At 34.5% G+C, this 16,154-nt stretch overlaps 1 protein-coding gene across 5 annotated transcripts in view; it reads left to right on the top strand.

Moving 5' to 3' along the window:
- LOC140169830 (uncharacterized) overlaps positions 1–16,154 on the top strand; it is a 40,144-nt gene that overhangs the window by 12,412 nt on the left and 11,578 nt on the right. For 3 of the 5 annotated variants that reach the window (XM_072193133.1, XM_072193134.1, XM_072193135.1), the window contains exons 7-8: positions 201–1,113; positions 1,746–1,856. In XM_072193133.1, the coding sequence (XP_072049234.1) occupies positions 201–799 (599 nt within the window). In that variant the 3' untranslated portion in view covers positions 800–1,113; positions 1,746–1,856. Of the gene's footprint in view, positions 1–200; positions 1,114–1,745; positions 1,857–16,154 lie in introns of those variants that run through there. The other 2 variants (XM_072193132.1, XM_072193131.1) reach the window with 1 other exon arrangement.

Below are 16,154 nucleotides of genomic sequence, written 5' to 3' on the forward strand. Positions count from 1 at the left end.
GAAAGAAAGAAAGAAAGAAAGAAAGAAAGAAAGAAAGAAAGAAAGAAAGAAAGAAAGAAAGAAAGAAAGAAAGAAAGAAAGAAAGAAAGAAAGAAAGAAAGGCCGGCTAGTTAGTATTCTTGGGCATAGAATTTGTATTGGTCTATAGATTTAATTTCAGTGAAGAGTAACGTTTACTTAAATTGTGTTCTTGTTTCCAGACTTGGTGCAATCAATAGCTGCAGATTTAAAGAAGTACTACTTGAATAGTTACTGCAAAAAGCAAATGTATCCCTGGAGAACTGGAAATTACGTTGACTTGGATAGCATCTATGTACCAGTGACTATTGACATTACAATACCTGGAATGCGACCGATAAAAGAGCGTTTGAAATCATATCAAGAGATTTTCGAAACTGAAGACGATACACGTTATATACTGACAGGGAATCCGGGTCAAGGAAAGTCCACATTCTGCGCCAAGTTGGCCTTTGACTGGTGTCATAAATCTAAGGTGTCTCCCCTTAAAGACGTACAACTGTTATTCATTATTCAATTAGCTACATTAAAACATTCTAGCAGTATTGAAGATGCTATATGTTCGCAGTTGCTGTCGTCGAATACGAATAGATCTACCCTTGGGAAAGTCATTCATGCTCTTGGTAAAAAGGTTGTTATCGTACTTGACGGGCTAGACGAAGCTCCTGTTGATTTATTAAAACACGAAATCACCGAGAATCTTGTAGAGATCATAAGATTCAAACAACATCGTGAATGTTGTGTCCTTGTGACGACAAGGCCTTGGAGGAAATGGAAATAATATCAAAGACTCCTGTATATAGACGATTGGAGTTGCAAAAAATGAAGCGATCTGACGTTAGAGCATACGTTGAGAAAATTTTCGGACTGAATCCAATAGATTTAACAACAATAGCATTAGGAAAGAGTTTACTTGAATATATAGACGAAAACAAACTCTTATTGGATACTTCTACTCCATTAATGGTATTGTTGATTTCGTGGTACTGGGCTGCAACGAATGGCAGAAGAGGCATACCAGAGAGAGTCGGTGAATTCTATGACGATATAGTAACCATCATGTATGATAACTTCATGAAATCTGATGCAGATGAGGCAAGAGAATGTATACTTGAAGGGTTTGGTTCCAAAAGGCGCTTACGCCAAAGGCTTAGTGTAGAATTCATTTGAAGATATTCCTAAGAGTAGCAGTAGCTTTGCCGATCTAATAACATTCGAACACTAGAATAGTTATACCAAGTTTTTAGTTATCTTTAAAAATAATTGCACATCTTTTTAACCTCCTACGTGCGAAAAAAATAAAATAAAATATTTATTTTGTTCCAATGGCAGCCATTTCTTAACCGTTGCATTGGAGAATTTGTAGGGACAAAATAATGTTGAAAATAATTAGAAAATAGGCTAACGTTACAAACATATATAATCCATTTCAATCGTTTAATGTCATACAAACCTCTTAAAATATCATAATTGATATAGTTTCTATCATAATTGATATAGTTTCTATTTATTTTGTTAGACCGGCAGTACATAGATATGCTACCAAAAATGTAACACAAGGTAGCCACTGGATTTAATACCCTTTGGAAACAAGCTCTTATATTTCTTTAATTATAATTAAAAATTAAATCTTTGGGGAAACTGGAACATTTAAAGTATTAGGAGTAGTAATTAAATATCAATTAATTACTTTTTATATCTTTAAATTCATATTATCTTGATTTTAGAATCCTCAGAGTACACGAGAGCTGGAACCAGGTCTTGTTGAGAGGATGTTGACGTCAGCTTTTAGACTTTTAACAACAAAATTTAGAAACGGGAACCTTATGTCACAGAAGGTAGGTGTGAATTGTTTGCCGTTTTATGGAGAACTATTTTATATGATTTTTGGTATCAATTGAAAATATATTCTAATTTCGCTGTCAATGACATTAAAGGTTTATCGCTAATGATCAAAAGTGTTGACCTATAATTATCGATATAGATGTATATATTCATTTATTAATCTTAATATACGTTATTATTCTTCTTCTTCTTCATCTTCATCATCTTCATCTTCATCTTCATCTTCATCATCTTCATCTTCATCTTCATCATCTTCATCATCTTCTTCTTCTTCTTCTTCATCTTCTTCTTCATCTTCTTCTTCTTCTTCTTCTTCATCTTCATCTCTTCTTCTTCTTCTTCTTCTTCTTCTTCTTCTTCTTCTTCTTCTTCTTCTTCTTCTTCTTCTTCTTCTTCTTCTTCTTCTTCTTCTTCTTCTTCTTCTTCTTCTTCTTCTTCTTCTTCTTCTTCTTCTTCTTCTTCTTCTTCTTCTTCTTATTATTATTATTATTATTATTATTTACATTTATTATGTCTTCAATTTACGTATAAGACAATAACGTTTTTTCTAATTTCGAATATAAGACAATTTATGCCAAAGATAAATACAAATTTTTCTCCATTATTGCAAAGATTACAAAGAATATAATACAACCTCGCTATACTCCCTATTCCGAAAAAAATGCATCACTAATTTTCTTGGATTAAAAAATATCACACTGTTTTGCCAAATGAAACATGGCTAAATCTTAATCCTTTAGTTGGTTCTAAGTGGTGATGAACGTAAAATATAAATATTTTGTCAATTTTTAGAAATAAGGGCCCATAACATGCGTTTTAATGGCGTTTTTGTATGCTATGGCTATCAAGCCCGAAGACCTATACAAAAACTAATATCAAGTTATGCATTTTAATTTTTGGAAAATACATTTTCCGATCTTTCTCATAACCAATTATTAAAAAGTAACATAAAATATAAAAGTTGTGACATAACTCTTAGCCTATACTCAAGATTTTGAATGCTTAGACTTGCACCAGGTCTTGGAATTTTGTGACTACAATCGTAAGAAAACTGAATTTTGATGAAGAAGAATGGGGGATTAGGCTGTCGATTGGATCAAGGACTTTTAATGTTTCGGGCTCTGGATAATTTAAAAAAGATTTTTTAAAATGTATATTGGGCCGTCTTTGAACTTCAACAAGGAAGCTATAATGATTGGTCTCGCGTGAGAGCTGGCACTTAGTACGATGTTAAATGATGCAAATGAAACAACAATGTGCGCATGCATAGGTGGGATGATCGATACAACATGCTGCAAAATTTCATGTAAATATGGCTCAAAATATTAAAAATGCTATGTAAATAGAAATTTAATAATTCATGTGATTTGACCACACATTATATTAAATAAACTAAAATCTTTACAGCTCGACAAAGGTTATTTTATGAGCTGGAAGTTTCTGTTCTTATACTACTATTTCAAAAGGCAGCTCCATTCTTTAACTATCGAGAAAATGTAAAATATACAACACCTAATTTCAGCAGCTTATTTCCCTTAATACATCGATTCATTTTCAGCCAGTGACTGTAGACAGTTGTTTTTATGCTAATGCTGTTACGTATAAATCAAGTCGTCGGCCGCATCACATACTGACGTATTTGCAAAATACGCATTTCGAGAAAATTGAACTTGAAAATTTAGAGATTTTCATTTGCTTCATAATCTTGATTAAAACATTATTGGCGATTAAAACCAGGTTAGCAGTAACGCGAATATACTATATTTTCAATATAATTCACTTATTGCTATCAGAGCATAACTTATTCTGCAAAAAAACAATATTAAATAAAATACGTCACTATGTGAAAAGGACTAATGACAATTTCGCTGTTCAAATGACAAATACGTCGCGCAAATACGTCAGTATGTGAAACAGTTGCGCAAATACGTCAGTATGTGAAAAGGACAAAACAGCGATGTTGTGACAAAGTCGCGCAAATACGTCGCGCAAATACGTCAGTATGTGAAACGGCAAATTCTTCAAATTGCAGATACGATATACTGAGCTTGCGCAGTATAGGTGATCGGCAAATACGTCGTTATGTGATACAGACATTTCAGGGTTTTGTAAATACGTCAAAATTAAATTAATTAATATCTTAGTAATTAAGCCACTTTGAGACATGGTTTTTGGTGAATATATAGAGTAGAACATAACAAACTAATTTACCAATTTTCTCAAAAATGTTAAAAATGTCGAATACGTCAGTATGTGATGCGGCCGACGAAGTGTGCGATATAGATTTTACATATGTTGTTTGAAAGACAAAGGTACAATGTTTATGTGATCATTGAGAAATGCCTTGATAATAAGTAGTATACTAGTCTTTAGAGCCTCCTTAATATTCATGAGGTCACGAGGTCAAAGGTCAACCCAGGTCAAAGGTCAACTTGGGTTACTTCCGGGTCACGAGGTCAAAGGTCAACCCTGGTCAAAGATCAACAGGAAGTGGTCAAAGGTCAACCGAAATACCGCCATGTTGAAAAGATCAACCGGAAGTGCCGCCATTTTGAAAGGTCAACCGCAAGTGGTCAAAGGTCAACCGGAAGTACCACCATTTTGAAAAGGTCAACCGGAAGTGCCGCCATTTTGAAAAATATCAAAATCAAAATTTCGAAAAAAAAAATTTTGAAAAAAAATTTTGAAAAAAAATTTCAAAAAAAATTTGAAAAAATTTCAAAAAAAAAAAAAATTTTGAAAAAAAATTTTGGAAAAAAAAATTAAAAAAAAAAAAAACTTTGAAAAAAAAAAAATTCAAAATAAAATGGCCACAGATGAATATGAATGAGCGAATGTATATAAAATACAGCCATTTTGAACCGAGAAGTTGATTTTTTTACCAGCGTTCATATTTAGGGACGTATTTAGGGATGTTAATATTTAGGGACGGTGATATGAGTCAATGAGCATTGAAATGAGCGAATGAGCATTGAAATGAGCGAATGAGCATTGAAATGAGCATATTGAGCATTGAAATGAGCAGGAAAATGAGCAAATGAGCAGGAAAATGAGCAAATGAGCATGGAAATGAGCAAATGAGCATCGAAATGCGCGGGGAAATGAGCAAATGAGCATCGAAATGAGCAGGGAAATGAGCAAATGAGCATGGAAATGAGCAAATGAGCGGGAAAATGAGCAAATGAGCGGCGAAATGAGTCAATGAGGAGTGAAATGCGTCAATGAGCATGTCATTGAGTAAATGAGCATTTAAGTGGCATATTTTCTAATTTCCTGCAGACGTGAAAGATGAAGGTCGGCCGCCATCAATAATATTTTGGGACATTGATAGGTTTTGATAACACTTTTCAATCACGACACTAAAAAATTCTCTGGAGCCCCCCATTAAAAAATATGACCACCCCCTAAAAATCGCTCCAAAATCACCTAAAATATGTTTTTAAAAAGCAGTTTTCATCGCATTTCAAGGAAATATTGTAAGAAACTCCATAATTCAACAGGTCCCAAACAAATTGGCATTGAAAATACATATATTGGTGAATCTCCTCACAAATTTGCAGAAGCCAGCAATTTCATTAAGGTGGATTTTTCGTAAACTCAATATAGCCATATTTTCAAAATGTCGAAAATGAGAAAAAATGCAAATTTTACCTAATTTCTAACTTAATTATTGCCTTTATTCAGGCTGAGTTTGATATGACCTTTTAGATAAACATTTCCCATCCTTTGACTATAGGAAAATGCTTTTTTTATTGTGGGATCTTTTTCCAATTTATTATGAGGGGTCTTTAAAATATTGCATTTTGCATTAGTTCGTAAATCAACAAAATCAAAATGAGCATATTAATATTGTCAAATACTATGTACAATCTGTATTAATCAGAAAGAAAATATTATATAACATCAGTATGTAGATTATTAATAATGCAAGTTTTTACCTAGAAGTGACTTTTTAATGTCCAAATATCCCATTTTTGGCTGTATTTGGTCAATAATTTACATTCATATATGTCTACATACATGGCGCTACCTAACGGCGCGCTTGATTGTTTGAGACTAAACAACGGCGATATGGCCCAGCGTTTAGGACCGGCTGATCTGCGTAGGGATTTCAGTTGGAGAAATAATGGTATATGATGAAGAAATAGTATAGTATCACAAAATGTTCTGGTATAAGCGTGGTTTTCATGAATGAATCCCTAAATTAAATTTGATGATGCGTGAGAATGTGTTAGATTTTACTGCATCCACTTGGTCCCATTACCATTTGGTACAATAACCATTTGGTCCTATTTACCATTTAGACCAAAACCCAATAGTCTAGGGACCGTTCACAAACACTTGTGGGTGGGGGGCTGATGCAAATCGCGAAAAAAAATTTCGGTTTCAGGGCCACCCTTTACAGACCTCAAAGGCCCCTTTTTGACATGAAAATTATGGGTCAACCCATAGAAACCTATTTCGTTTTAAAGTTTGGAGTGACAGATAACTCATACTGGCCCATGTCCCATGCCTGTGGCACCCCCGGTGATGCATGATGAGCCTATACCGGTTATATTATTTATATACCATGTAAAGACCGGAAAAGAAGAACAAATAGCCCGGCAAAATGTCACTTTCAATACATGCAGGCCGCATATGTCTTCTTCTTAATTTTTTGGGTACACTATATTTGATGAATGTAGTATGTTTATACACATGCCCGTCTCATTTACATATATTTACAGAACCAGTTGTAGACGATTTTTTTTGATGAATTGGCAAATACACGACATAGTATTAGATTATAACTGGTTATTAGACCATACGGTTAATAGACCAAACGGTTATTATAGATCAAAGGTAATTAGGCCAGATTGTTAATAATACTAACGCGGTTCATAATTAAGGTGGCCCCCACCCAAAGGTGTGTAAACAACAAATAATATGCAATATGTTAATAAGCTCATTAATATCAATAAAATATACGCAAATAACATGACACAAAACTATCCAGCACATCAGGCCACCATATACTACATGTATCGCAAGACCAAGTTAGAAGATGATCGGTTGTTGCGTTTAACCTGTAGAGTGGATTGATGAAAATGTAAGCAAAATATGCAAATCAGCTCATCAATATTCATAAATATCACAAAACTATACAGCTTATCAGGCCACCATATCCAATCACCAAACCGAGTTTGAAATTTATCGGTTATTGCGTTTAAGCTGCAGAGTGGATGAATGAAAATTTAGGCAAAATATGCAAATAAGCTAATTAATATTCATTGATATACAAATAACATGACACAAACTATACAGCACACCAGGCCACCATATCCAATCACCAAGTTTGAAGTTGATCGGTTATTGCGTTTAAGCTGCAGAGTGAATTAATGAAAATGTAGCTGCAAAATGTAGGCAAAATATGCAAATAAGCTCATTAATATTCATAAATGTGACCGTACACCACGAATGAGCCGTAAATGTCCTCAATTAATCCACTGTGCAGCTTTCAATGCTCATTCGCTCATTTCAATGCTCATTGACTCATATCACCGTCCCTAAATATTAACATCCCTAAATACGTCCCTAAATATGAACGCTGGTAAAAAAATCAACTTCTCGGTTCAAAATGGCTGTATTTTATATACATTCGCTCATTCATATTCATCTGTGGCCATTTTATTTTGAATTTTTTTTTTTCAAAGTTTTTTTTTTTGAATTTTTTTTTTTCAAAAATTTTTTTTTCAAAATTTTTTTTTTTTTCAAAATTTTTTTTTTGAAATTTTTTTTTTTTTAAATTTTTCTTCAAATTTTTTTTTGAAATTTTTTTTTGAAATTTTTTATACGGAGATCACGGACGATCTCGAGGACAAACTGGAAAAGGGGTCGACGTGGACAAAGCCGTGAAGAGAACGATGGCCAAACATCGGTCTAAATTTGACGGGCTGTTCCAGTACGACGAAGATGATAACGTTGAGGAGTCTGCCACGGATGAAGGCGGCGATGATTAACCCGCTAATACTCACGATAATAAAGTAGAGAAACAAAATACAATTGGCTCTTTTACTCGTTATTACTCAAATTTTAAACCTTTAACCTCCCTTTTGCGTTACGCATTTCTTGCGCGATCGACGCTGTTTACGACGCAATTTACGCATTTTGACGCAATCTATAACGCTTTGACGCATTTCGTCGCGTAATCGACGCAATTAGTTGCGCTTTGACGTAAATTACGACGCAATGGTGCATTTTGGACGCAATTCGTTACGCTTTGACCACGACGCAATGACGCATTTTTACGCGATTCGTTACGCTTTGACGCAAATTACGACGCAATGACGCATTTGGTGACGCAATCTTCAACGCTTTGACGCATTTCACGACGCAATGACGCATTTTTGACGCGATTCGTTACGCTTTGACGCATTTTGTTACGCAATCGACGCATTTTGCAGCATTTGTGCATTTTGTTGTATATTTGGTGGTGATGGGAGGGGAGAGCAGAACCGGTTCTAACCGGTTTTATCCAGTTCTATGATATAGCATTACTCCGCTTATTTCACAGCTCGTTGGCTCATTTCCCTGATCATTTACTCATTTACACGCTCATTGACATGCTCATCGACTCATTTCACTCATCATTGACTAATTTCACAGCTCATTTGCTCAATTCACCGCTCATTTCACACGCTCATTTACTCATTTCACTGCTCATTGACTCACGAAATGACGCATTTTTGACGTGATTCGTAACGCTTTGACGCATGTTGTTACGCAATTGACGCATTTAGACGCATTTGTGCATTTTGTTGTATATTTGGAGGTGATGGGAGGGGAGAGGAGAACCGGTTTTATCCGGTTCTATGATATAGCATTACCCCGCTCATTTCACAGCTCGTTGGCTCATTTCCCTGATCATTTACTCATTTAAATGCTCATTTACTCAATGACATGCTCATTGACGCATTTCACTCCTCATTGACTCATTTCGCCGCTCATTTGCTCATTTTCCCGCTCATTTGCTCATTTCCATGCTCATTTGCTCATTTCGATGCTCATTTGCTCATTTCCCCGCGCATTTCGATGCTCATTTGCTCATTTCCATGCTCATTTGCTCATTTTCCTGCTCATTTGCTCATTTCAATGCTCATTTTGCTCATTTCAATGCTCATTCGCTCATTTCAATGCTCATTGACTCATATCACCGTCCCTAAATATTAACATCCCTAAATACGTCCCTAAATACGGAAGCATATTAGTGCCCAAAAAAAAAAAAAAAAAAAAATTAGAAATATTATTGCGAATATTCGCAATAATTATTGCGAATATTCGCAATGTTATTGCGAATATTCGCAATAACATTGCGAATATTCGCAATATTATTGCGAATATTCGCAATAATTATTGCGAATATTCGCAATGTTATTGCGAATATTCGCAATGTTATTGCGAATATTCGCAATAATTGAGTATAAAACTATCGACAGTAGATAGCTGGTGCAAAGTGTGAACATAAGACTATCTAGAGTAGATAGTGTGTGAGTAAAAACCTTTCTAAAGTAGATAGCAAAGTGTGAATAAAACTATCAACAGTAGATATCAGGTTATGAGTATGACGGTAGGCCTATATATAGCAGATATCAGTGTGTGGGAATAAAAGTATCTTCAGTAGATAGTAGGTGTGATTATAAAACTATCTAGAGTAGATAGCAAAGTGTGAGTATAAAAGTATATTCAGAAGATAGCAGGGTATGAGTGTAAAACGAGCTAAAGTAGATGGCAGGGTGTGCGTATAAAAGAATCTTAATTGGGATTCCAGGTAAAAACCACATGTGTCTGCTCACGGTCAAAAAATTTTTTATTGCATGAGGCGAAAGGGCTTTGGTAGTAAGTTACAAAAAGTCACATCAAAAATTCCTCCGGAGCTTGTTGCCATAGCAACGGCAGATTTTATGATTTTAGTGGTTTTTGCTTATTTTGGGGTGAAAATAAGAGAAAATATACACTTTTCTGAATTGCTCTTGACTTAAAATTTGAGGTCACATCAAAAAAGCAACCTTATCACCATAAAGTACCATCTTTGCACTTTTCCCAGGTGCAAAAAATATTTCAATAATATTTCCCCATGTGCAATTTTAGGGATGGGCAACATTGACAATTTAGTACTTTTGAAAAAATGACATTTTTACCCTATCTTTGAAGTCAAAAATCTAATTTTGCTTGAGCACTCAGAATTAGTTTCTCTTTGCTGGTACTTGAGCAGACATTGCCCCTTTCAAATCTGGTGAAAAAACTCTGGGGCTATTTGTCCTGTAAAGCCAGTGTTGCCAGAAAGTTTGCCAATTTTCAAAAAAATGCATTTTTCGAAATAATGCATTTTCTACATATTTACTCATATAACTTTTTATACGACCAACTTAATTGAAATATTGACCCTTTGCGTACAAGATTTGACACACAACTGCTTCCGGAAGCAACACTGAAAGGCTGCAGAAGAGTCGTGTTCTGCAAAAACCGGTATTGCCAGAAAATCTGACTTTTTAAATCTATATTTCCAATAAGCGCATACTACAGGCTCTAGGGGGGAGTTTGTGTACATGACTTTTTCAGAAATTTACCTTGCATTTTCATGTTATATATGCAAAGACCTTCAAAAAAAGTTTGGGTAAGAAGATCAGATCAAGTGCAATTAAAGATGGCGTCCAAAATGGCCGCCAAATAGGAGTTTCCATTAAAACACACTATAGCAACATGCAAATGATCTAATGATGAAAAAATATCGATGCAATTGATGTTTCTAATCAACGGAAATAAATATGTGCCCATTTTGTTTCAGATTTTAAAATTCAAAATGGCGTCCAAAATGGCCGCCAGAATAGCATATTTCCATTGAAATACACTAGAGCAACATGAAATTGATATAATAATAAAGTATTTTCAATGGAGTTAATTTTTATAACTAAAAGAAATAAATATGCACACAATTTGTTTCATTTGAATCTCTGCAATTCAAGATGGAATCCAAAATGGCCGCCAAATGAGGATATTTCCAGTAATAATTAAATACAAATTTTTCATATTTCCGATTCGTGAGCCAAATGGAATAAGCAGTGTGATGCCCTGATTACTTATTTGGAGAGTACAAAGCTGTAGCATAGTGAACTTTAGTAGTTGTAGTCTAGTCAACGTTCCTATTATAGCTATAGCCCAGTTAACTTTTCTCAACATAGCTGTAGCCTATTCAACTTTCGTAACGTAGCTGGTATGTAGCAGAGTCAATTTTCCCAACTTCTGAGTGCTAGTACCTAAAATCTGTTTGCAAGGATGGATTCTGGCTAATAGTGACCGTCCACGGCGAATGAGCCGTAAATTCCTCCCCCGGTCAATTTTGTTTTATTTCGTGTTTAAAAAATAAACATCATAAACTTAAAAATGGTATATCATTTGACTTCAAACGGGGGCCTTTCGGACCTGCAAACGGTTAGAATCAAGGGTCTTTCTTAACTTTCTGGTTGAAAATCGTCTGGAATAACCTAGATAATGTAAGGAATGACCAATTTAGGGTCTTTTACAGCTGAAATTATCAAAATCAGGAGTCTTTCAGAACTCTACTTTCGTATGCGCGGTCCACACCATATACCCTAGATATGAGTTTATAGGGTCTATGTCCAAATACAGGGTATTTTTTTGGGTAACTGGTGATAACACTAAGCACCAGCAATGTTACAAGTACCAGCAATGGTAAAGGAATGCCAAAGTCGGTGAAATACATAATGACATGTTACCAAGAGGCCAATGCTAGTTGATTGAGACACGTTTATTTTATCATATGACTAATCAATGTATCAGAAATAATAGCCTAAAATCCATTCTAGCAATGTCTAGAGACAATTAAACTGTTCTAGGCGGATGTCGGATAACTGGGTTTTGTAACACCTATGTTGTTCTACTGAGATGCTTTTTGGTCTTGAGTCTTAGGATTCCGTTTTGATATTATTTCTAGAATGGATTTCATGGTATACTTCTTGACATTGATTAGTCACCGTGATAAATGTGTCTTCATCAACCAGCTTCTTGGTAACATGCATGGTCATGGCTTTATTAGTAATACATAATCCATCCTTGCAAAACGATTGTAAGTACTACTAGTAGTAATATGTTAGGAAAGTGGAGTCGGCTACAGTTACGTTACAAAAGTTTAATAGGCTACAGCTATGTTGAAAAAGTTAACTAGGCTATTATAGCTATAAAGTTAACTAGGAAAAGGCTATATAGGAACTTTGACTAGACTATACGGCTATGCTACGGAGGTTGACTAGGCTACACCTCTGCACTCTCCATACTTTTCACCGAACTGAAAAGACAAAAGAAAAAGTCAAATTAAATGTAAAAAACTAGTTCTAAATGGCTTCAAATGGTTTTGATGGCTTTGTTATTTCAAAAGAAGTAACAAAATCAGTGATATGTGACTGGTTGCTAGCTGTTCAAATGGATATATAAGGGTATTTGGGTGACAAATTGAAAGGAAAATTCAGGGGTCTTTGGGTGACAGCAGTTTTTCATACTATCTGGCAACACCAAGCCCAAGTTTCAAAACCTGTATGAGATCGTGCTAGCATATGTACAGATAAAGCTAGATAAAATAACGGTAACAGTTAAAATAATTAAATAAATTTAATTATGTAAAAGGCACTTATTGGCAATATAGATTTAAAAAGTCAGCTTTTCTGGCAATACCGGTTTTTGCAGAATACGACTCTTCTGCAGCCTTTAAGTGTTGCTTCCGGATGCAGTTGCCGTCGGTGTCAAATCTTGTATGCAAAGGGTAAATATTCCAATTAAGTTGGTCGTGTAAAAAGTTATATGAGTAAATATGTAGAAAATGCATTATTTTGAAAAATGCAGTTTAAAAATTGGGAAACTTCTGGCAACACTGAATTTGAGAGATACCAATGAAACAAATTGTGTGCATATTTATTTCCTTTGGTTATAAAAATTAATTCCACTGAGAATACTTTATTATTATATCAACTTCATGTTGCTGTAGTGTATTTCAATGGAAATAGGCTATTCCGGCGGCCATTTTGGACGCCATTTTGAATTCTAAAAATCCGAATGAAACAAAATGGGCATATTATGTATTTCCGTTGATTAGAAACATATTGTATCAATATTTTTTCATCATTAGATCATTTGTATGTTGCTATAGTGTGTTTTGATGGAAAATCCCTATTTGGCGGCCATTTTGGACGCCATTTTTGATTGCACTTGATCTGATTTTCTTACTCAAAATTTTTGAAGGTCTTTGCATACTTTATATAACATGAAAATGCTCATGTAAAAGAGTCATGTACACGAACTCCTCCCTAGAGCCTGTAGTAAATGCGGTTATTGGAAATATCTATAGATTTAAAAAGTCGGATTTTCTGGCAATACCGGTTTTTGCAGAACACTCTTCTGCATCCTCTAAGTGTTGCTTCCGGAAGCAGTTGTGTGTCAAATCTTGTACGCAAAGGGTCAATATTTCAATTAAGTTGGTCGTATAAAAAGTTATATGAGAAAATATGTAGAAAATGCATTATTTCGAAAAATGCATTTTTTTGAAAATTGGTAAACTTGCTGGCAACACTGGCTTTACAGGACAAATAGCCCCAGAGTTTTTTTACCAGATTTGGAAGGGGCAATGTCTGCTCAAGTACCACCAAAGAGAAAATAATTCTGGGTGCTCAAGCAAAATTAGTTTTTTGACTTCAAAGATAGGGTAAAAATGTCATTTTTTCAAAAGTGCAAAAATGTCTATGTTGCCCATCCCTAAAATTGCACATGGGGAAATGTTATTGAAATATTTTTACACCTCTGAAAAGTGCAAAGATGGTACTTTATGGTGATAAGGTTGCTTTTTTAATTTGACCTCAAATTTTAAGTCAAGAGCAATTCAGAAAAGTGTATATTTTCTCTTATTTTCACCCCAAAATAAGCAAAAACCGCTAAAATCATAAAATCTACCGTTGCTATGGCAACAAGCTCCGGATGAATTTTTGATGTGACTTTTTGTAACCTACTACCAAAGCCCCTTCGCCTCATGCAATAAAAAAATTTTGACCGTGAGCAGGCACATGTGGTTTTTACCTGGAATCCCAATTAAGTAGATGACAAGGTGTCCGTGTAAATATATCTACAGTAGACAGCAAATCATGAGTATAAAAATATGTAGAGTAGATAGCAGGGTGTGAGTACAAAACGTTCTAAAGTAGATTTCAAAGGGTGAATAAAACTCCCAACAAGTAAAAATCGGGGTGTGAGTATTTATAGTAGATATTAGAGTTTGAGAATAAAAGTATCTTCAGTAGTAGGCTGTGAGTATAAAATTATCTTCAGTAGATTAGAGGGCGTAATTATAAAACTATCTAGAGTAGATAGCAAAGTTTGAGTATAAATGTATCTTCAGTAGATAGCAGGGTATGAGTGTAAAACGAGCTAAAGTATAGATGACAGGGTATGCGTATTAAAGAATCTGATGTAGATGACATATCTAGAGTAGATATCAGGGTTTGAGAATAAAAGTATCTTCAGTAGATTGCAACATGCAAGTATAAAACTATCTTCAGTAGGTAATAAAGTGTGAGTATCAAACTATCTATAAAGTTATAGAACCGTGACGCCGAAGCATGAAACACCGATTGCATTAATAAGTAGGCCTACATAATCAAACTGGTGGTGTGATTATTGCGAATATTCGCAATAATTATTGCGAATATTCGCACAATTATTGCGAATATTCGCAATAATTATTGCGAATATTCGCAATAATTATTGCGAATATTCGCAATACCATTGCCAATATTCGCAATAACATTGCGAATATTCGCAATAATTATTGCGAATATACGCAATAATTATTGCGAATATTCGCAATGTTATTGCGAATATTCGCAATGTTATTGCGAATATTCGCAATAATTATTGCGAATATTCGCAATAATTATTGCGAATATTCGCAATAATAATTGAGTATAAAACTATCGACAGTAGATAGCTGGTGCAAAGTGTGAACATAAGACTATCTAGAGTAGATAGTGTGTGAGTAAAAACCTTTCTAAAGTAGATAGCAAAGTGTGAATAAAACTATCAACAGTAGATATCAGGTTATGAGTATGACGGTAGGCCTATATATAGCAGATATCAGTGTGTGGGAATAAAAGTATCTTCAGTAGATAGTAGGTGTGATTATAAAACTATCTAGAGTAGATAGCAAAGTGTGAGTATAAAAGTATATTCAGAAGATAGCAGGGTATGAGTGTAAAACGAGCTAAAGTAGATGGCAGGGTGTGCGTATAAAAGAATCTTAAGTAGATGACAAGGTGTCCGTGTAAATATATCTACAGTAGACAGCAAATCATGAGTATAAAAATATGTAGAGTAGATAGCAGGGTGTGAGTACAAAACGTTCTAAAGTAGATTTCAAAGGGTGAATAAAACTCCCAACAAGTAAAAATCGGGGTGTGAGTATTTATAGTAGATATTAGAGTTTGAGAATAAAAGTATCTTCAGTAGTAGGCTGTGAGTATAAAATTATCTTCAGTAGATTAGAGGGCGTAATTATAAAACTATCTAGAGTAGATAGCAAAGTTTGAGTATAAATGTATCTTCAGTAGATAGCAGGGTATGAGTGTAAAACGAGCTAAAGTATAGATGACAGGGTATGCGTATTAAAGAATCTGATGTAGATGACATATCTAGAGTAGATATCAGGGTTTGAGAATAAAAGTATCTTCAGTAGATTGCAACATGCAAGTATAAAACTATCTTCAGTAGGTAATAAAGTGTGAGTATCAAACTATCTATAAAGTTATAGAACCGTGACGCCGAAGCATGAAACACCGATTGCATTAATAAGTAGGCCTACATAATCAAACTGGTGGTGTGATTATTGCGAATATTCGCAATAATTATTGCGAATATTCGCAATAATTATTGCGAATATTCGCAATATTATTGCGAATATTCGCAATAATTATTGCGAATATTCGCAATGTTATTGCGAATATTCGCAATGTTATTGCGAATATTCGCAATAATTATTGCGAATATTCGCAAACTTTGCTATCTACTCTAGATAGTTTTATAATTACGCCCTCTAATCTACTGAAGATACTTTTATACTCACAGCCTACTACTGAAGATACTTTTATTCTCAAACTCTAATATCTACTATAAATACTCACACCCCGATTTTTACTTGTTGGGAGTTTTATTCACCCTTTGAAATCTACTTTAGAACGTTTTGTACTCACACCCTGCTA

This window comes from Amphiura filiformis, chromosome 14 (genome assembly GCF_039555335.1).
Source record: "Amphiura filiformis chromosome 14, Afil_fr2py, whole genome shotgun sequence".
NCBI lineage: Eukaryota > Metazoa > Echinodermata > Ophiuroidea > Amphilepidida > Amphiuridae > Amphiura > Amphiura filiformis.